The following is a 26,491-nucleotide window of genomic DNA, read 5'->3' as shown; positions in this document are numbered from 1 at the left end:
AAAATACCTTCTTATGTAAAGAATGCCTAAGAAAAGCAAAGCCACAAGACAGAGGATTTGGGTAATAAGGAGGCTTTCTTGGTAGCTATTTGATTTATGTAATATAAAGTGTTCTAATAAAACGCAGTCAAAAAAAATTATTCAGCCTCAAAACCACACATCATGGCTTCCCCTCTGCTTGAATGTAACAGCGAGAGGTCATTAGTGCCTGATTATATTCTGCTATGCTGCTATGGGCTCTCAATTTGTGCCTAAAGTAGGATTGGAGTGGCATTGACGCAGTCATGCTTAGTGTCACACTAACCAAAAGCACAGAAACAAGTCTCAGGAGCCCAGCTATGCTGCCAGGGTTAGACTTTGAGGCAGGACGCTCCTATAAGCACCCCAGTTTGGGTGGGATGGAAGGACGTAGCTGTTTGAATAGGGCTGGACGTAGTATACGCATTTAAAACATTTATCAGGATTGGGATCCAGGTTTCCTCTGTGAAAAATACTGGCTTCAGCACAGCTTTGTTGATGTCCATGGCAGGCAGTGCCATCTGGCATAGGTCTCATCCTAATGTGACCAGTGAACTCTAGCAGCCTTGCAGACAAACCTGCTACACACGAAGCCTGCCCTGTCTTTTCCTTTTTGCTCTCCATATGCCAACAGAAGTTCAGAAATGAAGAAGGGATTAAAACACTGCCAGGATATGAAAAAAAAAAGTCCAATTTTCTCATCACACTTATTCCCTGAAGGTCCTGAATCTTAAGAGTCTGCCTTCGTCCTGTACAGCAGAACAGCTGACAGCACTGCAGAGCTGAGAGAAGCTGGAGAACGCTCTGCTGCATGCACCAACACCATCATCTCACCTTCTGCTTGCACAACGCTGTATGACACCTGAACACAACTTATTCTGCATAGTTTGCAACACACCAAGTGAGAAAATGCATCTTTCATTTGGCGGAAGGATTCAGTTTGATAAAGAACTGACAGGCAGCCAAGTCTGAGCACCATCGTTTTACTAAATAGCCCGAGCTGCAAACTGCTTCCAGCTGTCTTGTTCAGGCTGCAGCTTTGCTGTGCACGCTGGTGGGAAGGCCAGCAGGCCAACATTGAAGGTGCATCTTCACCCCAGGCAGACAGACCTTCAGTAGCATGGGGTAAAGAAACACCAGGGTGCACAGGCCAGAGAGACCTGAGCTAATGCAGCTCTGTTAACCTCAGAACAAGAGGGTTTTAATTAATTACTCTATTGGCAAAATGGGAATAAAATTGAATACAAGCTTTCTGAGATGAAAGATTCATATAATCACAGGTAGGCACGGTTTTGTTCACAAGGACAGTTACCATGGACGAAGTCTTAAGGGCATTCTGGTCTGCATCTGGTCCTTGAGAATTCATGGAATTTTTAATGATAACATGCAGTAGTTTGGTTAAAATAAATGCACTGACTTATTGATTGAGGGATTGAACATGTATAGGAAAAGTGAAGTCATGCTGAAGAAGGCAGGTAGGATTATTAATAGCACAGGAAGGGGAGAAACTGAGCATTTTGCCACCCTTCTTATCACCTATTATTGGCCTTTAATTCCCAAACCTGTTTTCCTTTAAAACCTAGCATCCTCCCTCTGAGTGGGCACTACACTTTTCCTGGGCACACACATTTTAGATGCTGTGCAGACTCCAAGACAGAGTCATGCTTTAGTTTGCTCTAGTTCCAGTTCACACGTGCAGCACACACACAGCAATGCACGATTACATGGCAAAAACTCTGTAAGGCTTTTGGACCACTGGGTACGGAAACATAATTTTGACTGTGATTGATCCAGAGTCAGAAATATCATGTCCTGTTACCATGAGGACAGCTTGCAGAGGAAAACTGATTGTCCTCCTGCTGACTTCCAGGATGGTCTAGAGGATTGATAATCTCTGCCACATCCACCTAACTAATGGGTGTCCATCTTCCTCCAATCTGCCCCTTGACATCATTAAAGTGTAATTACATACATATTGTTTTTAATCTGCCTGGGGCAAATAATAACCTCCCACCCAAAACCTTAGTCAATCCATAAAAACTGTTCTCTGCAATTCTTAGTGTCTAATCTTTTAACATAATTCCCATACTTCGTACAACATTTGGGGTATTAAGAATGGCTCATGTACAAAATTGTAAAGGTTGAAGTAATTCTGAATGTTATTTTACAAAAAAAAAAGAAAAATATAAGTTGTTCTCCAGATCAAAAACTCCCTGCCCACATTTGAGACCACATGACATTTTTATATTAAGATAAAAGAAACAAACACGTATGAAAGTCATAGACATGAAACTTGTTCTTAACAGATACTCTTTTTATTATGAGATCACAGAGACAAATAAACAATCAACATTACTTGCATACACTAAAATCAATTAAAACTTATTTTGAATCACCAGTTTTTGTCCAGCTTACTCTACGACTTATCTGGTGGTTTCTTGTTTTGCTCACAGATGCACATAATATTTCAGTACTAAGAACATTTACCATAACAAATATCAGAATGGATAAAGAAATGTCATCAGAAGACAGTTCACTCTGAAACTGGAATAATAAAACTGTTAGGTATCAAGTAGCTTGTTCATCATGAGTATGATGAGAATAAATGATTCTTACTGCAATAAACAGTCACATATTCTTATTTCTACTGATTCTAGAATAAGAATTCACTCCAGATATTTGCTAATTAGAAGCAAATCAATGCAATCTGCATTACTATTACCACATATACATTGTGTTTTTTTTTCTTGTTCGAATACAAATAATGTATTTTATTGCTCCCAACATCATATATGACTATTAAAAAGTTGTGGTTAATGGATCTGAAGTCTTTGGTCGGTCACTCTGAAGGCGGGTTGGTATCAAGATGCTTTTAGCAGTCTTCATAAAGAATTTCATCTACTGGGACATCATTTTCTGCCACAGGCACAGCTTCACAAATCTGTTCCTTAAACGCCAAGGCAATCGTGTAAGGCTTTCCACTGGGATGTTTCATACATCTTTCAAGATAGGTATCATAATATCCTTTCCCTCTTCCCAATCTGTTGCCTTTTTTATCAAACCCAAGGCCTGGCATGAAGATAAGGTCAAGACCCCCTGTAGAAAAATGAAATAAACATTAGTGGATGCACTGTGGATTTCCTGATGGCTGGACTACATCCACATAATTTCATACATAGCAAAAGTGCTAGCTTTGTGTTTTGCAAAATGCTTCCATCTCTTTGATCAGATGAAAAATACCTTGAATACTAAACCTGCGAATTTACATTTTCATCTTACCAATTGCATACTAGATCAGCTGTAAAATAATTAGACCCTGAAAAGCTAGAAAGAAAAAAAAATCTACCTTATAACAAATTTATTATATCATTTTAGCCTCACACTTCCAAATACTAATGATTATGACTCTAAATCTAGACAGAGATTGAACTCAGAGAAATTAAATGCAGGAAGAATCAGAAAATCAAATGAACTTCTACATCAGGCACAATAATAGAAAGGAAAAAAAGAATGAGAAGAAGATGTGTAAGACAGAGAGTACCTTCTTGACACAACCGTAAGATGCTATGACTCAAAGAGGCTTGAATACAAAGTATTTTGAAAGTGGTTATCTGCCCTCTTACATTGTGAAGAAGTTTTGAAGAGCTGTCTCTTCATGAGGTTCCTCTCCTAAAGGACTGTCCTGCTGGGTCTCCAGCAATTTGTGTTACTCCGGCAGCACACCCAGCTGTTCTGCCTGCCTTCACCAAATCTCTCTCCTTCCAGAGAGATTACAAAGAGTATGGATTCTCTGAGACCCTTCTGAGATTGTACAACTGGAACTCAGAATCAGTTAAAAAACTTAAGCAAGCTGCTTAAGTGGCCAGTTATCTGGGCAGAAGAGATCCGAGCAGTTGGGGAAACCCTGCCTACAGATCCCACCCGCCAGCTCCAGACAGAAGAGATGGGATCAGGAAAGCCCTTTATACTCGCTCTGCTCATACTCTGTCACCAGATGTGGAGCAGCATCATGCCAGGCGCATCAATACTCCAATTTACAGGCTGCTGCCCACTCGTTTCAGGAGCAGATCACACCTCTGCCATCAGGCAAAGGGCACGGGCTGCCCCGCTGAGCACCCACCAGGCGCACAGCAGCCAGCGCGCTGCTTCCATCCCTTATGCGAGGCTTGTTCTGCTGGTGTTAGAAGTCTTGCAGGGACATCCTCTAAACAAATGAGCTTGGCTGGCCTGGTACTGACCGCTGAACCCAGGAACACACCACTTACTAGTTTCACAATGCAAATAAAGTCTTTCATTACTTGCTGCTGTAGCAGACAGACCCTTAAGAAGAGGAAAGCAGGAGTGGCAGGGGAAAAATAGCACAGACTAAACACAGCTCAGATGAGTTTAGAAAGAAAGCAAATACTGCATCTCAGTCCACTGCTTCTTCCTTATAGCAACAGTACTGCCTTAAGAAGCAGTTTTATAATTACCTTCTGCTCCTTCACCAGAGCTAGCATGCGGCAGTACTTTTTCAAACCAACTCTCTACTGCCACTTTGAACTGCACAGCTCTCACCACATCTAGCTGAGGGACAACACTCAGCTTTCAAGGAGATACACGGGAGCATGGACTGAAAGAACCAGAGCTAAGCAGAGTTTTTCAGTTTCCAGGAAACCCTGTGTGAGACCAAGTATCAGCTCTGAACTCAGCTTGGAAGAGCATGCTGAAAGTGCACACAAGACCAACTCATTTGCACATCCTTCTCAGGCTCCTGGAGATCACCTTCCACTGCTCATCCTTCAGGAAGAGTCACTGATGTGAACACCCATCCATCATGACCTGACCGAACTAGAACATTGACATAAAATATGCAAGGCAATGCATATACGATGCTTGGAAAATATTAATCTTGTAAATCTGGCATCATACAGTTAAGAAGTATGCTTTTTCAAAAGAGGTCAAGGAAATATGAGGAGGGAATTAGCCAACGGGGAGGCTACAGAATATTACTGGTTGAATTACAAGGGAGCCTCAGTAATTTACCACACTGCAGTCAACTTTTGTTTCCTAAGACAGACAAATGGTGAATAGCAAACAGAAAAAAAGAGGCAAGAGAGCAGAAATACGATCTCACTTGGATAGGGATGTCATTTTTATGGTGTCACTGTGTACACCACGTTGGACATACCTTGTCAAATCTCTTGAGTGTTCAAATAAAAACAGATATTTGCCAATTGTCAGGCCTATAGCCTAGGACCCGGAAACCAGTTGGTCTTCTCCCCATTAGCATGGTCAGTAATGGAGATTCTGCAGGTCAAATACTCTCCTGTTAATCCTGTGCTCATTCTTTGTTCTCTCCATGACTTGCCTCACATTGGCTTTGTACAGGCATACAGGTGGCCCAGGAACCAGTGCGGACCAAGCACCAATCATGTTTAAAAAGAAACACACTCTGGCGTACACATTTTTTAGTTGTTTTCTCTCCGTGTGACTCATGGAAAAAAGCAGAAAACATTTGCTGCCACTACTGTTGGCAGGTAGGAATGTACACAAGGGGCAAATCTGCTGAGGAAAAAGGTGCAATTTCTTTTTACATTTATATTACAGACAGGAAGGAGACAAGCTGGGGAAGCACTAAGGAAAGAGGGAATTGGCAGGAACAGTGCAGGGAAGAAATATATTTTCTGTGTCGTTTAACTGATAGCACAGGGCACACTCGAGTGAATTCAGATGTATTAAAGCACTGTGTTTTCTTCTGGGTTCTCTGGAGAAATGGAGTCTGCTTTAATGAGTTAGCTCCGCTATAATCATGGATTTTTTATGCCGAATAACTCAAACAAGCTTGTGCAAATCTCAATATAAAAAACAATGCTGTAAATACTGTAATAGTTACCGTTATATTTTTTTTTTCCACTAGAGCAGTGTGACACCGAATGCCTTTGCTCTGACTCACAACACACTGATAGCCACGCAACTCACACCGCATAAGATTTAAGTAAAATACCAAGCAAGACTTTCAGTAGAAAAATGACACAGCTACCCTGCAAGGAGCCCGAAGGCAGTTCAAGCTGTATTAGCCCCAAATCCTGCCCTGGGAGCTAGAAGGAATGGAAGAAAGCTGCATGGAGAAAACACTTTCCCTCCACATAACTTGGGGAGCAACAAAACCTCCTGCGGTGCCTGCGGCAGCGCGGGGGAAGAGCTGTTGCTGGATGAGAGTGACACACAGATGAGACCAAGATTGCAGACATATAAGATTACTATCAGCAGTGAGCATACATCAACAGGATGGCAGGTGAGGGGAAGGACGTCTTGTCCCTCCAGGCATGTGGCCCTCCTCATGTTCACAAGCCCTTCCAGCCCTGTAGGACCATGAGTTGCCACTCAGGATGCCCTGAAGGCCTGTTCCTTTCCCAAATCCCCGTCCCTGAGAAGAAAGAGGAGGTTCTTGAGCATCAAACACCAGTCAGTTTTTACTGCCTTGTAAAATGGTATAAACGAGGCCTCCCGATGGCCACCAGCTTCTGTCCCTGTCCTTGTAATGCCTTCTGTCCCTCACACGCCTGCAGTCATTAACTGCTGGCTCAGGGATCCCTGAGCCTCCTGTGAAAACAGGCCAGGAGCCCAGGGCACAAAACCAAGAAAAGCACAGCCACCGTCAAGAGGGCTTTTGCTGTGGTTAATCGGCACTTCTCTCAGAGTACTTCTCTCAGGTGGTCTGCAAAATGCTGAGGTCTGAAAACACACAAGCAGCAATACATTGCACCAGCCCAGGTCTTCTGTGAAGAGAATACCAATGCTTCTTATAAACTTTAATTAAGCTACAGGATACCCATGTAAGGTTGGCAATTATGATGACAGTCACCTAATACTCACTCTACCCATGACATGAGCTCTTGTGGCTACAGCTCCTTCAACTGTGTACCACCGTGTGTGAAATAATACACCCTGACTTACCAACGTGGGCATGCAGCCGTGCTGACACGGCCACATAGGTTTCATTTATACAGCTAAATAAAGCAGGACGAGAAAGCAGACTCATTTACAGGATCCCAGGTGGTCCACACTGTTTATCTGTTAGTACTCTGCCGGGTTCTGCCAGTACCCGTGAGCAGCAAAGACAGAAGTGTGCAGGTCTGGCCCCTTTCACCCCGCACGATCCTCCTACACCATCCAAACTGGGGTTGCTCCTCCAGACACAGGCTTTCCTGCCTCCTGTCAGTTTATGCCACACAAATCTTTGTATTCTTGCTACAAAAATACTGCCGTGATGGTCTGCCACAAGGCCTCATGCTGGGAGGCAAGCCAAGTCCTGTGTGGTGGGGACAGGACCAGTCAGTGCTACTAGGCCCCGCTATATTTAGCAGTATCAAGTCACAGCTTCAGAACCTGCCATGTGGGTGTGCAGGCATGCTTTGTCTGCACTGACATGCAACATCTATGTCTATACACCTTATGTCTACACAGAGAAGTGAAATGACTGGCCCGAGGACTCAGGAAATGTGTGGCAAAAGTACATGCAAAAGGCAGGTGTGCATGCTGCGCGTCCCCTGACTTACCCAGCAGACCGAAACATTAGCATCCTCTCTCTGCTGTTTTAAATAGGAATACACAGTTTCGCTTCCTCTAGGCAGCTGCGGTGAATTTCCTCAGTTCGGCAGTGCATTTCTCATTACCCTTTATGATAATATCAAGTTTGATTTGATCCCCAGGGAAGGATTTTCTCCTTGCACTTCATTACCTCTCTTCTCCTTAATCTGATGTTCCTATTTGAAATGCCAACCGGTGTTTTCTGAAGTGTTCTTGACAATGGTTAATTATAGAAGAGTCCAGCATGGTGCACCAGACACAGGTCATGGAAAGACTGCTGGGTCCTTGGCCTGCCCGCAGATGGAGCAGCCGGCGCAGCCTCTCTCCTCCCTGACGTGAAGGGGTCCCAGCCCACTGCCACCCTGCTGTGAGGGAGATTTATTCCACAGTTTATCTTGGGGGACATATCTCCCCCAAGCCCAGCAGCCTGTGCTTGGCTTGCTGTGTCCCCACAAGATGCCTGGGTTCTCTCAGCACGGTGCCTGCAGCACCAGCGAGCTCTTGAGCAGTTGCTTTTTTTTTTTTTTTTTTCCCAAGCACAGCTCATTCCGCAGTGGTCATTAGGGACTCCCTCTGCTTTGCTCAGATATAAAAGGTTACATAAGGTGCAGGGCCATGAAGAACCGGGCCAAGAACAATTTTCTGTTTAAAGAAAAGGAAAGCCTTTCTGCACAATGCTCACCATAAGCAGTGTCAGATCAGTCTACGCACAGCCTCTGCAGAGCTGACAAGTACTTGAAAGCTGTTCATTTACAAGGAATGAAAGCTGACTTTGGTGCTTTCATGATCTACCAAAGACCACAATGGAGAAAAAGCAAACCCTTACGCAGGAAAACTTTACTTTTCAGAACTAAAAGGACACGGTAACTGCCTGCTGTCTCTGTAACTGCTGCCCCAGCAGAGAAGAAAACATTAACTCAATCCATTTGATCCTAATATTGAAGTATCAGTCTTGGTGACATGCAGGGTATGGGCCAATGAGTTGGAATAACTGAGAAAGTTCTAATTAATGGCAGAATCATTACTATAACTTTAATTACTGTCAGCATCAGCACAGTTAGGCCTCTTGGGTAAGTGTTAGCTTCTTAACATATATTCTGCAGGACTCAGATCGTCATCTTGCTCTTTCCACAGCACCTACCACAGTGTGCTCTCGGTTAATCACCAGACCTTGGGGAAAACAACTCCACAGAAGTAAATATTTCAATTATGCTGCAGATGAACAGTACTCAGCTTTCCCCCTGGAATGCCCTGGGTGCCCCTTGCACCACTACTGAGGTTGCTAACCGCCCAGTACTTCCTTCCAGATGCAAATTTTCTGCCCTCTGGAAAAAACCTGCTCTTGGTTTCAGGCACAGCATCTCTGCTATTACACACCTGCCATGGTAGAAGTTCGGAAAGGGAAATGACAAATCTGTTCACTACAGGCCTAATCCTGAACCCAGCGGTGTGTGTGCTTCCCAGAGCTGGGATCACTTCCAGAGGAAACCAGCTCATTATCCTAAGCCCAGGAGAGGGTAAGGAACACTATACAGCACCCTGCTCTGACGGCAGGACCTGGAGCCAGCCTTGATCCTGCAGCTCCTGGCCTCTGGGGCTCGTGTCCTTCAGGACCCACTCCTGCCACCAGCAAAAGGCTGTGCTCTGGCTGCCCTGTGGCGTTATCATCCCAATCTAATGAGCAAGGAGACAGAAGCATTACCCTTCGCTGCAATTGATAAGCATTTGAAAAAAAAGCCATTCATCCAGAACCAATTATGGCAAGTTTTTCCAGTAGCACAAGTGATCACAGCCATAAACAAGTGCGTTGTTTAACCTTGCCCCAGACAGGCTGCTAAAATGCAAATACAATCCCTGAAAAAGAAATATTGGTAAGAGTTTCATTTCTGATTTGCTCACATGACATAGTCTTTGAAAATCAATATCAGAAGCTCAGCATGAATCCTCATTTCCTTTGAAACCTAAGTTACAACACAAAAGGATCAGATCCTCAGTTACTGTAAATCAGCATTGCCCCACTGAGTCCCCTCTGCACTGACCTTGAGAACTACATAGGAAGTATCATGAATTACTGACACATGTTTGAGGAAAATCAATTCTTTTCTCTTGTAGGTATTTGTTGTTTGCTCATAAACAGCTCTCCTCTAAAGCTTTCCTAGAGTGCTCACTCTGTAGTCTCCTTGTGATCCCAAACACAGTTACCTAACAGGACTAAAAGTTGTGTTTCGTATTAGATTTAAAATACAGCTAATTTTAAACTGCAGACATGAGCTCTTCCTCCAGGTGTTTCCATTACATGAACAACTTTAATTGTGCAGTACCACAGCACTTTGGCAGGACCTCCTTTCTTCTAACTATTCATGGCCAGTCTTTCCCCTAAGAAGAAAAGCCAGAGAGATGCTTGTACTGGCCAGGCACAGAAATCAAAAAACAGACCATTGCAGAGCGTGACTGCCTGCAGACCCGTGCCAAGGGCTAGCTGAGTCCCTCAGCACCCAGAGAGTGGAGGACAGCCTCCACAAGCACCTCTGCACACCAGGTCCCACTGGCTGTGCCCACACTTTAGGTACAGGGTACACCGTGAGGTCCCCAAGGCTAATGCTCACCTCATCCAGGGGCACTCACTTGCTTCATTTGTATTCCTGTTTGTTTAAGGGCACTGCAGGCACCAGGAAGGTTTTTGTGTCCTTTTGTCTTCTGGCAAACAACATTTTATCCACATCCACACATACACATGGCCCACCAATCTCTTTTACATACATATATATGTCAAGTAGACCATCTCCTCTTCCATCCATGTGCCACAGGTAATTGGTCCACTATAGAATGACTGAGACAGCTTTGGTTATTGCTTCAATAAAATATTTTGCAGAAAATAGAACCATCAGCAGAATCTACAAACAAGCACGGAGCAACTCAGCACTTATTTGTCTGCTCATCCATGTCTGTGCTTCGTGTCAGCATGAAACATTGGTCTCCACAGTTCACACTTGCCCTCCTGAACTATGGCATAATAAAATATTTATACTTCTCTCTGAGAAGCTACATGATAGCCATCAGTCATACAGGTTTAAAACAACGGAGTGTCAGTCCCTCTCCTGTTATCAAACCTGCAAAACCCACTAATAATGCCTTTTGATCAGCTGCTGTGCTACTGAGCTTCAGAAAAGTAAACATCCTCCTCCTTCTAATTTGAATTTACTTAAAACAAAATTTAGTGCCAAAGCATTTGAGAGGTTAAGGGCACTGCACAGCTTCAGATGTGGTACTTCAGCCCTGCACAAACAACCCTATCCTGCCGCACGAATAAATATCCTTTCATGTGTCATCGGTATAAGGCCAAGACTTGTTCAAATTCTGGCTGGTTTCACCATGTGGGAAGGCTGTGTGAGGTTATAACCATCACACTCATTTCCCCTGAGGTTTAAGTTATTGTCAGCTGAGGTCTAGTGTCTCATTTTCAGAATTTGCCAAATGTCTACCTAAGAGAAAATTTGAACTAGTTCTTTTCTATTTCGCTATTATTCATCGATTTGGCAAAGGCACAGTAAATAAACCATAATCACTCCATGCCACCTACAAAAACGTCTGCTTTTGCAAATTCAGAGTAAAGGAAATCATTGCTTAGAAATGCTTTAGCAACCAGTCTGTGAAAAATGACTTACCTACTTCTGCTATTCAGACGTTGGAGCAGTTAGAACAATTTGATTGGGAAAACTTGGGCAATGGAAGATTTTTGGTTCTAATGGTTGCACCTGCATTCTCCTGTGATTTTAAACCACCAAAATACTCTGAAACAAGATGTGCAAAGGAACAACTCCAAAGGGAGAACAAACTGCATTACAACCACTTTAGAGCACATCAACACATCCTGTTAAATCAGTAAATGCTGACTGCTGAGTTTCTCCTTCAGAGAAACTAACAAGGCAAGGGAGCTTGAGCTGTTGATGCTGGGATTGTCATAACTCTGCTACAACCTAAAACACAAGGATCTTTGTGCATCTTTCTGTGTGCCTGTGTGAGATTCATTAAGATTTTATCAGCTACATTTCCCATAGTGTTTATCTAAGCACTTATTTAAAATACTTCCACTTGATACATGCGTATGTGCACTTCATTTCTCTACTCTTGGTCTTCTTTTGCTTGCTACTGTCTGGATATTTTTAAATCAAAATATGACACAAGTGAATCATCTGGGGATTTTTTCAACACATCAAGTATCACTATCAGTATTTCCAACACCCCTTGACTCAGTCAGCAGATAGCCTATCATAAAATACAGAGAATCACTTGTGAAATATCATCAACTTCTTTGTCAGCACATAAACCTGACTCCTGTAAGGAGCTACACCACTTGACAGAAACATTAGGCATCCTTCCAGGCAGGGTTTGCTGAACATGTAGTCAGCTGGTTTGTAGGTGACAGCACCTTACCTGTTAGTGTCAAACATGTTAACATCACAACAGCTGAGTAATCCAGCTTCTTCCATCACAAGGTTTTATATTTAAAACTTGCACAGCTTAAAATAAACAAAACCCAAACCAACCGAAAAAGAAAAAACAAACAAACAAAAAAACCCCACCATCCCTGGAATCCTCCACCTCCCTCCAGCTCTCTGTGTGTTTGACAATACCTGGATGAGACTTAAATTATAGGAAAACTGCCTAAATGACACCAGTGCTCCATAGCAAATCTATGGAATACTGACACCTGCCGGCAAAGGGCTTCACATCACTCCTGGACAGTAATTTGCCCTCCATCTACACCCAAAAACTGATTCCCGTCCCATACACACAAAAGGCATCACAAGCAAGAACTGCATCCAGTTATGAGCTATCATTACACGGTGGAACAGCAGCATGTGAATCCTGCCCTCTGAAAGCCAGCAGCTCCCTGCCAGGTCCAAGGGATTTCCCACTGTACAGGGGAAATGACAGTATTTTCAATCTCAGCAAAGAGAGCAGGGGTGACACCTGTGCCAGGAAGACAAATTTTTTGTAGCTGGAAAAGTGCTGACCTGATTTAATAGCCCTCTAATCTGGCAGAAAACCAATCTTAGGAGAAGAAAAAAAAAAAAAAAAAAAGTAATTTTCTGCCAGATTCTTGAGCTAAATCTGCTCACCAGAGATGACATCAGCGTTGTTGTGAGGACAAGGGGAGAACAGAGCTGGAAGCAAAGAAAAGGCAGCAGGACTGCCCCTCCTGGCACCAGCTGCAGGGCTCAGCTGTCTCACCAAACTGCATCTTCAATCCATGTCACCATACACAGGTGAGCACCAGGTAAAGGCATCCTCTCCTGTCCTCCAGATTATCCAGATTATGTGAGCAAAGGCACAGAGACAAGTTCAGTGCCACCTCTTCCCGTCCAAAAAGGAAAATAAAGGGAGACAAAAATCTGTGGATTAGTTAATGCAGCCAAAGATGCATGTTTGCATTTCCCCTGTACTAGTTTGGTATACAGACCCATGCCACACTGCACAGAATAACCTAACCTCTTATTTGGTTTTGAAAGACTCCTGTACCTAGGAAACAGTGTAAAGAAAATGACAATACCACTATTCACACTAACAAAATAGCTCTCTGAAACAAAACACTTCAGAGTCACTTGCAGTGAATTTAAAGCCTGCGCCTATGTTGTTTTCACTTCTCTTTCAACATTAGTTGATGACAGAAGAAGTAATCTTTTTTGTTGTTTTGCTGAGTGCAGGGAGAATGTTTTCTGCAAGAAGGCAAATATGGATGTTAATCTTAGGATGATTACAAAGAAAAGCACTTTTAAAGCCTTAATGACCTTAACAAAAGCAAAAAAAACAGAGTATTCCAGAGCTCTCAGACCTCCAGGTTCACTGCAGGATACCTCTGCACAGACACAGTATTAAAGTTAAACCACAGTGTTCGTGGTTTAGTCTGCACCAAAGAAATTCAGGACTAAAGCATACCAAAAGGGCATTACAAAGTGATACCACAGAAACACATCAACTTTTGCATTCAACATTTTTTTTATCCAAAAGTCTTTCAAAGAAGAGATTCTGTGTAATCATAGCAAGAACCTTTTTAAACAGAAGTACTGGGAGAAGCCCAGCTAAAAGTATGGGTATTCGCCCAGCAAATTGGGTGCTGATTGTTATTAGGCTGCTCCAGAGCTGTGGAAGGTGGTGCAGACTGCAGGGCAGGCATGGGGACAGAGTCGTGCAACTTGCAACTGAAGGCTGGAATGCAGGAAAACCTTAAGGGAAGCAGCTGCTGCCACAGCTTGGTCCAAAATCTGAACTATTTTATTTACAAGCAAGTATTTTCCTAGCATTTCATGTTAGGGAACACCCTATACAGAATAATTAAAGATTATCTTGTCTGTTTTATGGATCAGGAATACTGGAACAGACATTTTTGTAACGACTTGTAGCTGTGGGATACCTGTGTGGAACTCAGTAAAAAAGGCCTGCCCAGCAAGCTCATCTGAAAGCAGTGTTATGGCATATACAGAAAGAATTAACTTGAACACTGTCGTTACATATATTTCACAATATTTCTTCACCTGGGCATAAAACGTTTTCTCAGGCATATTTTCTCCAAAATTGCAAAGGCTGACAGGCCAATGGGTGGAACTGCTGCAGATCTAGAAAACTTCCATATGAGAATAAGAAAACAGAAAATGTTTAGTAAAGAAAAAAAGGTACAATTGATATAATACAGGTTTAACTAAGCAATGAATAATAAAAAGAAAGTAAATCAAACATCCTTATTTACTTCTTATCGTAGAAGAATGAGGTATCACTTGAACTGAAAGCAGCAAATTCAAAATGAATACAAGGAACATAATATTTCACATAGCATAGGAACATAATGTAATATTAATGTAACAAGGAACACAATATTTCACATTACAACTAACTGACTACAACTCACTGCTGTCAGAATGTTGCAGAACCAAGGGCTTAATAGAAATAAAAATAGTTGCTTATAGGAATGACCAGAATGCCCACAGGTAATGAAAAACCAGAACCTGTGTGTAAGGGGATAAGCCAGGAGCTGTATCTGCAGTGGTAGGAAGAAATTTCAGCTATTGCAACATAGCTACAAGTTGTGAGGTTTCCTACATCTTGTAAAACTCACGATGCTGGACTGAATGGCCAGTGCTGTGACCCTGCACTTCGTGGGGGCAGCATCCTCCCTCCACTAGTACACTCACCACCAGAATGTTAACGCCTCACTTGCACTGAATTTGCTCTCCTCATGCGTATCACAATACTATGGCTCATTGTCTCCAAGCAGAAGTTCATTCCAAACTTCTGATCATATCATTAAAAAATAAATTATATTAAGAGCTAAGCCTCGATTTTCAATTTTGTTTCATCCCATGGTCTCAGATTTTCTTTTTTATGACCAGTGTAAAAAGATTTTAAATTGTAATCTACCCCTTGACATATATTGTACTGTAAGTTTTAATCAAGACTCCCAGAGGAAAAGAAAATCTAATACTACCCTCAATCACTTCACTTTTTTTTTAACTAAGCAGTAATATTTAACGTCTGCTTTCCACAAACCTGTATTTCATTTATTCCAGATACTTTCCAATCTGTGTATATCACTTAAATATGTCACAGTTACCCGCGAGTATTATTTACCACAAGTGTTTTTTCAGAATGATTAACACCATTTTGTATGTTCCCATTATGCCTCCATGTACAACTCTACAACCTCCAATGGGTTTGAAGTAGCTTATTAGACCTTCCCTGTGCTTCAAGACACTGCTTTTCTTTGTACTGCTTTTTATTTCTAAGCTTTCATGAGCCGTATATTTCAAAATCTTTCAATTTCTGATGCATTTTTGAGGGGGGCAGGAGAGGAAGTGGGTTCTAACCCATTATCTTTTTTTTTTTTTTACATCCTATTTTACTTTGCAGCTGTAAATTAATCTCTTCCTCTTGAGACTGTGTTGCCACAACCTCAGCCACATTTCTGAAGAACTTTGCTAAAATTTGGAATGACAGAATAGCAATGTCATCAAAAGGCCATCACTCCTGGCAGCACATGCAGACTCTTCGAATGTGCAACAAAATTGTGGGACTTTAATGACAGGTGAAACAGAGCTTTCACAGACTAAAATGTTTCTGCAGGGCAGATCCCAATGGCAAAGTCTAAAATGGGGTTAATCATCATTCTGGAAAAAAATCAGACTACTTGGATTTGCTTGGAATTGTAGTCTAGAGGTAGACAGCATTTTGCTTGCAAGAGGTTCACACTTCCCAGTGTAAATAGCTCTTATAAACCAAATACGATCCACACAGGTAAACTGGCCCTGTCCATTCCCACTATCAGCATATTGTTGTCATTTATGTCACAGCAAGGCTCAAAGTATTCTGCAGGTTGTAAGGACAGAAAAATATAACTGCTCTAACCTCAAAAGTTAATGTACAAAGGGCTATGTGAAAATGGAACAGCAGTAAGTCACTGATAGACAGACATATGTTAGCATTTCCTCACTTTGACCTGTGGGTTTTTCCTTAATAAATATTCTGGTATTTATATCACGGATTATCTAGTTAGCATCTCACTAATTAATTTGAAGACAACACAAATATTGTGATCAGTAGGCCACTACTGTTTCCAACACTAAAAATTCTGGAAGTCTCCAAATTAAATTACAAAATACAAGTCCAGTTCTTAATGCATTCATTTCTGGAAGCAAAAATACATTATTCTCCAGGAGAGTAGTACCAGATTATTCAGCATTCCCCATTATATATAAGATGCTATATTTCTAAGTGCTTATATTTTTCAATCTGGGCGTTTATGACAAACCAAGGTTTTTTATGTTCTTTTTTATTCAAGGCAAAATGGTTCACTGGTTTCTAAGAACAATGCTAGCAAAAAATGGTCAGGAAACCTCTGTTGCTCCATGTTTTGGGGCAAGTAGAAAACTTGATCAGAGTAGCCTCTGCGTCAACAATGTGGCTTTAGCCACTCGAATCCATTTGAGTTGATCTTGTAAAATATTGTCAATGTTTGAAAATCTGCCATTTGCACATCTTAGGGAAGATTTATTAGGGTTAATGCTGGGCTTCTCTGAGGATGCCACCTTCTCTACCACTGCTGGAGCTGCAAGCGCACAGATAGCCCCACAGCTCACGAGGAACTAGTGCCAGTTTATAAGGGACATTGTCTCCATCCTGGCTACTCAATCCCATCCCACACACCCTGCATCAAGATGGTCATGTGGCAAACTGGATGTATTCACTTATCTGGGTTACAAAATTCCCAACCAAAACAGGCAGAGAGGAACAAAACGTTTTTTCATCCAGAGAAGCTCATTGATCCAGTTTGCCACAGAGAGGCCGGGGTGGGAATACGCTGAAATTGCAGGGAGGGAGAACTCCCTAGGCCAGGAGCGAGGCAAAGAAGGGCACATGGAGCTGCAGGCTCAGACTCAGAAGGACTCAGAAGGACTTTTATTGCAGGGGTTGCCCTAGTCCCTCTGCCTGGGCGAGACTGGGAACTGAAACATGGAAGGAAATGAGGGCTGGAGTTTCACTGACATTTCTTCTAGTCACCAGTTTGTGCAACCCCTCATCACCAGTTTCCTGCCAAGCCTTTAGTTGCACCAGTCCAAATTGGTGGAAGATTTCCCCGTGCAGCTCACAGCAGGGCCACACGGATAACAGTACCAGCACCACAGCGGAGGGCTGGGGCAAACAGAAGACAAGAAGAGAGGGTAGCGGCTGATTTAATCTAGCAGTGCCCACAAGAAAGGATCACAAAACTCTGCATGAGAATCACAGAATGGTTTGAGTTGGAAGGGACCTCAAAGATCACCTAATTTCAAGCCCCTGCCATAGCAGGGACACCTCACACCAGACCAGGTTGCCAAGACCCCATCCAACACAGCCTTGAACACTTCCAGGGACAGGGCTTCTCTGGAAAGAACCTGTTCCAGTGCCTCACCACCCTCATAGTACAGAATTTCTTCCAAATATCTAATCTAAATCTCCCCTTTTTTAGTTTAAACTAAAGTTACTACAATTCCTGACAAAGAGCCCCTCCTCAGCTCTCCTGTAGGCCCACTTTAGGCACTGGAAGGCCGCTGTGGTATCTCCCCAGAGCCTTTTCTTCTCCAAGTTTTTTCCATGTCCTTCTCGTGCTGGTGGCCCCAGACCTGAACACAGTACTCCACAATCAATTTTGTGCTGTTTAGTACAAGTGCTGTTTAACAGAAAAGCTTTTTTTTTTCTTTTTTTATCTTCTTTTTTTTTTCTAAGGCAATGAGAAAGAAGCCACACCAGTGAGGAAGGAAATGAGAAAACTGGGACAAGGAATCATGTATGTCTGGACTCAGGCAAGTGAAAGAAGAGAAAACACATGATCTCCTTCCTTTTGGCGGTGGCAAGCTATTTATGTGGGCCCAGTTGCCGAAAAAGTGACAGCCTATAACTGGGAGGAAGAGGAAATGGGCAGTCTGGTGAGAAAGGCCAAGAAGGACACAGGGAGGGAGACACTGACTCTGGGCAAAGAGCAGGAGGCAGGTATTCGGTTGGCAGAGAAATTAAAACTTGGAAAAGGCGGGTCCAGCCTAAGGATGAGACAAGCCTGGGAAGCAATCACTTGGGAGGGAACAGAGAAGAAGCCATATTGTTTGGAAAGACAGGCAAAAGAGTCTGTGTTCACTGGGGGCAACTCTTCCCCACAGCCTAGCCTGGAACCCAGGATCCTGAGCCTCTGCTGGTCCTCAGCAACTGCCAGGCAATATTCTTAAGTTATTGAACATTACAGTGATAAAGAGCCCATACGGAAATGACGACTTGTGTCATACCATAGTTGGAATAATGTACAGCAAAAAAGGCCTGCCACTCTAACTTGAACAAAAGGGAGAAAACAAATGACCGAATGCATACTTATTAGCAGCATTCATTAACAGCATTGATCCTTTGCATCTTTGGAAGAGTCTAGATCATTGCATCGGGGTTCATCTTGAATGACCCCAGATCCAATGGGCAAGGCCTATGTAATGGCCTACTTGAAGACTGAGGCAGAATATACACAGATAAAGAGGCTGAACTAAGTTTGTGCATGTAATCCTGTTTCTTGCATTTCTTCAGAGAGTACCTCACAACCCACTAGAGTAAGCAGATTCACAGCCACAATTTCTAATACCTATTTCAGCCAAAACCAAGTATCTAGGCCAAAAATCCTCTCCCCATCACCCAGGTGAATGTTTTAAAAATTGACTATAATTTATTGTACATCTTCAACTACCAGTCTACAATTTGCTTATGGACATTTAATTTTAATATGCACTGGATGCAAGATTTCCAGCTGAGATCCCTGAGGCCAAAGTTGGTCACGACTCCCTTCAAAAAAGTCACCTTCAAGAATTTTACCACAGGGACATATTCAACCCAATCAATTTTTTCAAGTCCCAGTAAGAATAATTGTTTTTTAGGAGGAACAACTTAGCTGTTCACCCATAGCACTCAAAGTAGATTTAAGTAATAATAAATAACATTATAAATGAGGAAACCCATGTCCAGCCTGCTGAATCACACCGCCTCCCTAAACCACACTGAAATGAGAGCTGCTGGGAAGGTGTCCTTTAAATTTCTGTAGGAGTCGTGATAAGAAGCAAACAGGGAGCATGGTTTTATCTGATTTACTCTTTCCATGGTTGTGTAAGGTGTTTACGCTCGTGTAAACAATTGCTGCAACCTGCCTAAAGTTTCATCAAAAGTATTACCTTGGGCAACAAACTATACCGGTGCATATTTATATTTCTGATGGGCAAGGATTTAAGCATGTGAATTCAGACCTATTGAGAAAATGTACCACTGGCTTGTTCCAAAAGTTGTCTAAAACTTTCTATGAGCATACCTGGAAAGTCATGCACTTACATACACCCCTACTCCAAGTAAAATATCTGAGCTTCTTCCAGCTTTGTTCTTTCTGTTTCTGTGTCCACTTAGCCTGAAGAAAGGAATATTTCATATTAAAATAGTTATCCATGTATGGTAGCGAAGACAACAGACTTTCTACTACAGAAACTACACTGATCTTTGTTTATGACAACAAGGTGTAATGTGCTGTGCTGTCAAGATGAAAACAGGTAAATCCTGATCCAACAGAAAAAGGACCATCTCCCAGAGGAGGGGCTCATGTCTAGTAAACACAGCCTGCATGTACTACCAAAGATTGGGAAACCATGCAAAAATTATACCTAGTTTTACATTTGAGCTGTTCTTCACAATAACTCTGTCTTAAAAAGAGGAAAGAAGTTTTAAGGACAGTCTGAATTTAAGCTTTTTGTCATGCAAAATGAATACACTCAGTAGTGACATGACTTATTTATGTACCTGCAGGGTATTCCTTGGAAATTACATAGCAACTTATGCAAGCAATGGGAACGTTACTAGTATAACACCATGTCATCTCTTTATAACAATGTAAATGCCTCAGATCACCACAGTATTTGATAACATCACAAAGATAAACGTTTCATCCATGCATAATTCCAACAATGAAGGACAAATGTAGAAGCAAGGCAATTTGCATTCCTGCAAATGTACCAAAGTTCAAAAGATATAAGTGACACAAAAATATAGCAGAAGTATTTTAAAGATGCACTGAGATGCAGTGTCTGTTTCTGTGGGGACAAATTGGAGTGTATCTGTCCAATTATGTAGCAGTGCAAAAAAACTAAACTTACTCTCTAATCTTCAAAAGCTTTCCAAGGAAAAAAGACCAGAATCTGACTTCCTATCCACAACAAATTATTCCTGTATTATAGAGTAAAAACAGACTAAACTGAAGCTTCAGACAGGACAACACTGACATGGCCTTATATCAGTTGTTACAACTGCTGATCAGAGAAACAGTACCATTTCAGAAATTACATCAAAACAGAAGTATGAGTAATTTTGAGCAAATGCACTCTCATCATTCTATGCTCCTCAAAACACAACACATGGGATCTCTGTGAAATGCCTCTTACAACTCTTCCCCTGTCCTCTCACTGCAGTCAGCAGCCTAAATATAGGACTCACAGGACCGCTGTAGCTCTCTTGGTGTTGCTCTCTGCCCATAAGCATACCCTGGTGCCGAGAATGAAACAGCAGCTCCAGGGCTAGCCAGGTACCAAAGGTCCATCCCAGTGCACTCTGCACCTGGTAGTCCCTGCTCCCATTACACCTAAAATTGTATGTTTCCCTTGTGATCTCTGCAACAGACTTGTTAAATTCAACAGCAGCTAGTTAGTAGTGCAAAAGTTTGTCCCAAGTATCTAACTAGACTTAATCAACAGAACCCTGGACACTTTAAGGGTTACCTTCAAAAGCCACTTGATACCACCAATATATAGAAATTTACAGGGAAAAAAAAAGGAAAACAAATAACAGTATTAAATATTAAATGGAAAGAAGACAGATGTATGAAGCAGTTAAATCCCTTGCTGCCTGAATTGTGGACATGGAAAAGATTCTGAATTAAGAAAGAGGTAGTGATCCAAAAAAACAAATAGAAACAAACACAGTGAAAATGCTGATAAATGAAGACTACGTACTAGAGCTAATGCTTCCAGCAGAATTGTCTATAGGGCAGTGTTCTGGGAAAGCACATTGGCATCCCAAAACAAACACAAAACCCAGTTCAACCAAACAGATTCATATAAATTTTATGTTCCTGTACTGAGCATTAAAAAGCTGGTGAGTCTGTGAGGTGTGGAAGCTGTCTGCATGGTAAATTTCCATCTAGAGAAAACTTCCCCAGCCTGAGGTTTCAAGCCTGATCCACTAAACATTTCTGCAGATGTTTCAGGAAGACACTAATGTGTTTACAAAAAGAATGAAAATAATTAATGCAGACACAGAAAAAGTAAGTTTGTTTACAATTCTGTAAAAGCTGGGGAATTTTAGGTTAGGAGAGAGATTCTTTTGGGACCAAACCACATGTCATAGATAGACCTAAATGAACTTGTAACTTTCCAACTCTGTAAAGAATCCAGTGTCTGAGACAGCATTTTAAGATCAAAATGAAAATGTAAGAGACAATGATCGAAAAGAGTTTGCAATGTTTACTCAAGCCTGCAATAAAGTTTTTGTTTTTATTTTCAGTCTAAGGTCTCAATCCAGAAAGCTGTTCTGCATGGGCAGGCTCCACATCAGCACTGTGATTCATCCATGCAATACAATTTGCAGGATCAAAGATTTCAGAAAATCCTCTTGTCAGCCTACAGGCATCACCTGAAAAGTTCTGTACCTTTCAGGCAGGGGAAACTAAAGTTCTCAGAGTGTGTCTGAAAATATCTGCGAATCCCCATGACTTTCAATGGCAGCCCAAGCATCTTCTAGCAAGCTCCTGCCTCCACGAGGCCCTATGCTGTGCTTGCCAAGATTGCATTGAGCCTCTCTGTGGAAGGGGACCGAGGAGCAAATTTATCTGGAGGGGGGGCTACTTTCAGTTGGATCAACTGTGCAATATTTTTCTTGCCAGCTCTGCTGGCATATCACAGGGGTGGCACACGTTAGAGAAAAACAGGCAAGAGAAAGTAGCACCTGCTGACATCGACTTCAGCATCTCTACCACAACACGTTAGACCAAAGCATAACATTTCATTTAATTCTTGCTATCTGATTACTTCTTACCAGCATCCTGACTACTCCTGATCAACAACCCTGCAATGTAGGAGGAAAATACTCACCACCAGCAAGAGCTTCCTCTCTTGCACTGTCATCGTCACTAGGCTGAAGAATATTCCAGGATGTCAAAGTAAGTGAAGAAATGTCTTCAGCTGATGATAACTTTAGCATGTCCATGTGATTGCTGTCAGGTTTGTAACGTGGGATGAAACACTCCTTGCCTTGCTTAAAAATGTCCTTAATGATTTCTTCTGTCTGGATTTCATCTGGCATGCTCAGAAAGATTGCAATTCTTTTGGATTCTTGGTACCTTGAATGCCCGATCACCTATACAGGAAATTGCTGTAATGAGCTTATGAAAAGTTTACTAAACAACAGACTTTAATAAAAAACACAACTGGAGGAAAATACCCATTGGAAAGAGCAGAGATACAAACTACCATGAATCACAAAGAGAATAAAATAAACTGACTTTGTTTCCTACTCCCTACCATGAGCAAAATCAAAATGGGCAAATTTTTGCTGCAAGTGAACAAAACATTATAACACAGGTTTGGGCCATCAAAAAACTGTTTTAGAGATAGTCCAGATCCTTTAAATATTTGTGCCATATAGTGCAGGCATCCTCAAACACCAAACATCACTTGAGAAAGATACAGCAGGTCAGAACTGCCAGCTTATACAAGACATGAGGATTTTGCATTCCTTTTTTTCCATCCTTTTTACATGCTGCATTTCACAACTGGGCCTAGGCAGGATGAGAAATGCATCAATGAAATTTCTCAAAAGAAAATTAGCATCAAAGCAGTTGACTGCAGAGCTCAAAGTCTTGCAAGATAAGGCCCTTTTTTTTTTTTTTTTTTTTTTTTTAATCTGAAATGCCTTACATCCAGCAAATTTAGATATATGACTACAAACATCACCTGCTTCTGATAGGTGATCTTATTACTGCACATTTTTCAGAGCTTGAAGGAAAGATGGCCTTGCCATTTTTTTTATTTTCATGAGGTCGTCTGTGCTGGACTTATGAAAGATCGAATGTAGGAAGGAAAATAAAAAATGCTTATATGGTGAAAGAGTGTTAACAGATTCATACCTTACTATGTCTCTGCCCAATTCCAGATTAAATTCCACATTAAGATTTGTGCGGATTTTTTTTTTAAAGCTTGTCTTCTCTCTTTAGTATCTTATATATTTTGTTACTTACATCAAGACAAGACAAATACAAATGTGTCCCTTCTGACTTAAATGTGATTTATGCTTATTCTACGCATTTGCAAAAAGCTGTCAGAAATATCAGACAATTGAGAAACTGTGCTTACACCAAATCCTCTGTTCTGTGTTTGCGTAACTGCAGGGTAACTGCTCTCCTGAGCTTTACCCCTTGCCCTTTCCCTGTTTTGAGAGATATATGCCCGTATCTGAGTGGAGAATTGGTTCTCATTCTTTTTATTTTTTTTTCTTTCTAGCACACCAGCTAAAAGTCCAGGTGAAATATTCAAAAGATGGATATATTTTGTAAGGCAAGATATAATGAAACACGCTGGCCCAAATTATGGTAAGGTGTTGCTTGGCCATAGAAGTGCCTAACAATTCAAAAGCGTACTTTACTTCTTTTTATAATTTGTTCAACCTTACACATGGATTTTTCCAACTAAGTGATTAAGCTCTTAAACAACAGAATTTCCATGGCAGCCTTTGTTTGAAAGAACCAACTATTTAGTCAAATTGCAGACTCCAGACAATGCCTGTGATTCATGTTACTGAGGGGCTCCTGAGCTGAACCTTTTCATGGGCTGACAGCATAGAGAAACCGAAACACAAAACTCTCCTCTGTCAAAGAGGTGCTGTGGGCACCACGCAGGTCAAATCTGTTCTGACATGTCCAACACCACAAATGATTATGCAGTACAGAAAGAAGTGAGGTTGGAGATGTAAAACCACAAGCTATCAGAAAGGCATGACTTCAAATGTTTTCAGAAATGTGAAGACAAAGCTGCCAAGACTCTGAGCAGTTTCTGAGAAGAGTGAGAAAATTTCCACACTTACAAGTATTGTGTGCCCTTTGCTGATGGCTGTTGCTGCAGAATTAGAGCATGCTAACACCATGACTTTAATCATGAACAGACATGTTAAAAAAAGAACAGTCATCTAGAAGCTAAGCAATTTTGGTTTGAATTTAAAGATAATTTTGAGATGAGATTTTACTACTAAAAATGCTGTTCAGGTGCTATAAAAAAACATACTCACTTTTATTAGCTACACTTACTGATATACATTATAGAGCTACACTTTCAGCCTCATATTGTTCCAAGTATTTCTCATCATTTTCAAGAATTTCATGTCAGCTGCATTCCCTTCCCATAAGGAAGCTGACTCTCTTCTGTCAGCTGTGCAATGCCATTGTGTCTGAAGAAAGCTCATGATTTTCAACTTGTGTCATAATATTAAAATGGCATGATAACATCAACTTATGTCATATTTCCCAATGCTTTCTTTTAAGCAAAATAAACCTTTATATTCTGTATGTCCTCACCCACAGAGACAAGTGTCCTGTTGCTGAGTTTATCGGCTGCAGTTAGACCAAGGTTGAGAGCTCCATAAAGTTCTGTATATGGCCCGGGTGCTTATAAAGTTGGCAGAGGACTCTGACAGTATGTTGTAAAAATTGTGATTTAAGTCAGGGGTGTGAAATTATTAAAATATACTTGCATTGTAGTAGGATGTAATGCATATATATATATATATTTATATAATATATATTTTATATATATATTTGTATATATATAAAAGCAATGAAAAAAAGTTCATGTGAGTTCCAACTGAACCTATGACCTAAAGTTTCTGTGCTGCCATGTCACATTCATGAAGTGGCTACAAATTAGTACTACGCAAAGTTTATAAAAAGATTTAAGATCCTTTGGCAGGAAAATAACAATATAAACATAGATCATCTAGAAGTACACTCTGGTGCTGCAAAAAAAAAGGATGACTGTTCTATTACATGCAGTGACTGAAAAATAAAATTTTATTGTGTTTATTAAAATGACAAAATACATCTATATAAAAACTTTGCAATCCAAATGCGAACAGGACATTTCAAAAGAACACACTGGTACCACTCTGTGCTATGACAGCAGTGAGGTAAACCCCTCTCGATACCTTTTAAAGTATAAAAATCACATTAGAAATCAAATTGCAGGGAAGAAATACCCCGAAGGACACGGAAGGGCAATTACAGACAGTTAAGCGAAAGGCCAGGATGAGCCAATCGCTAAGTTTTGACACGGAGCTGGCTGTAAAGCCAGGCCGACGCGAACATTTTAGGATAAGCAGCCACCCCAGAGCCACGTGAAGCCCCCCCACGCCGGAATGCACCGCAGAGCCCGTCCCCACTCCACAGTGCCCCCTCGCCCGCAGCAGCCACCCCAAATCCCTGAAATCCCAGCCCCGTCCTCTTCCAGCGCCCTGCTCCGGCCTGATCACCGCCGGAGCCGCTTTAGGAAGGGGCACGGCGATGGCCAAGCCGCCCCCGCTGCTCCAGGAGGGATCCGAGGAGCTGGCGGCGGCCCCGAGTCCCCTCCGGGGCTCCCAGCGGGGCTCGGAAACCCCCCGGCGGGCTTCCCCGCGCAGAGCCGGGGCCGGGCCCGCTTCCTTCGTCCTCCCCGCCCGCCCCCGGTGCTCCGCTCTTCCTGGAAGCCTCCGGGTGACGGCAGGGCCCCGGCTCGCACCCACCTTGCGGCTGAGCAGGCGGGATTGCCGCTGCTTCTCCGCTGTGCCCATTGCCCGCAGCCGCTGCCGCAGCTCGGCTCGCAGCGCCCGCTTGGCGGCCCGCAGCGCCGCCGCCATTTCGGGGACGCCGCCGCCGCCCTCCCGCGGCGGCTCCATGAGCCCCGGGGAGCCGGGCAGCAGCGCCTCGGGGCAGCGTTGTGGAGCTGCTGGGCTGGGTTCCCTGGTGGCTTGCAGCCAGCTGAGGTCCCAGCACAGCCCCCCTGGCCGGGGAGGGGATTGTTGGGCACTGTGCCCCAGCCTGGGTCAGGGGAACATGGGTGCTTCCATCCCTGCTTGGGGCAGCCACCTCCTCCGTCCCTCACAGCCGTGGGGTCAGCCTCCCCTGCAGGGTGATTCCCAGCAAAAAGTCGTGGCTCTGAGGCCTGGTGTGCTCTGCCCACGGTCTCCACTCCACACAAAACACCTGTCAGGGTGAGCCCTGTGCCATGCAGAACCATTTTCAAGGCGGAATGTCAAGCTAGCATTGATTGCAAAGAATTTCCCCTTT

General features: G+C 42.5%; 1 protein-coding gene across 1 annotated transcript; it reads right to left on the bottom strand.

The window, feature by feature from the left end:
* Positions 1–2,317: 2,317 nt before the first annotated feature.
* MTHFS (methenyltetrahydrofolate synthetase) lies at positions 2,318–26,209 on the bottom strand. The gene is made up of 3 exons (XM_082769560.1): positions 25,948–26,209; positions 22,275–22,539; positions 2,318–3,114 (listed from the first exon to the last, which is right to left on the bottom strand). Exons 1-3 carry the CDS (start codon positions 26,098–26,100, stop codon positions 2,891–2,893), a joined length of 642 nt encoding a protein of 213 aa, XP_082625686.1. The 5' UTR covers positions 26,101–26,209; the 3' UTR covers positions 2,318–2,890.
* Positions 26,210–26,491: the final 282 nt, after the last annotated feature.

This window comes from Aythya marila (genome assembly GCF_965140915.1).
Source record: "Aythya marila genome assembly, chromosome: 11".
Classification (NCBI taxonomy): domain Eukaryota; kingdom Metazoa; phylum Chordata; class Aves; order Anseriformes; family Anatidae; genus Aythya; species Aythya marila.
Note: the sequence above shows the minus strand (reverse complement) of the source record. Positions and strands in the feature narration are given on the sequence as shown.

Coding starts and splice junctions, on each gene's coding strand:
- MTHFS (XM_082769560.1), bottom strand. CDS start 26,100: ATGGAGCCGCCGCGGGAGGGCGGCGGCGGCGTCCCCGAAATGGCGGCG. Junction 22,540..25,947: donor CCCGCCTGCTCAGCCGCAAG/GTGGGTGCGAGC, acceptor TTTCCTGTATAG/GTGATCGGGCATTCAAGGTA. Junction 3,115..22,274: donor AGAGGAAGCTCTTGCTGGTG/GTGAGTATTTTC, acceptor ATTTTTCTACAG/GGGGTCTTGACCTTATCTTC.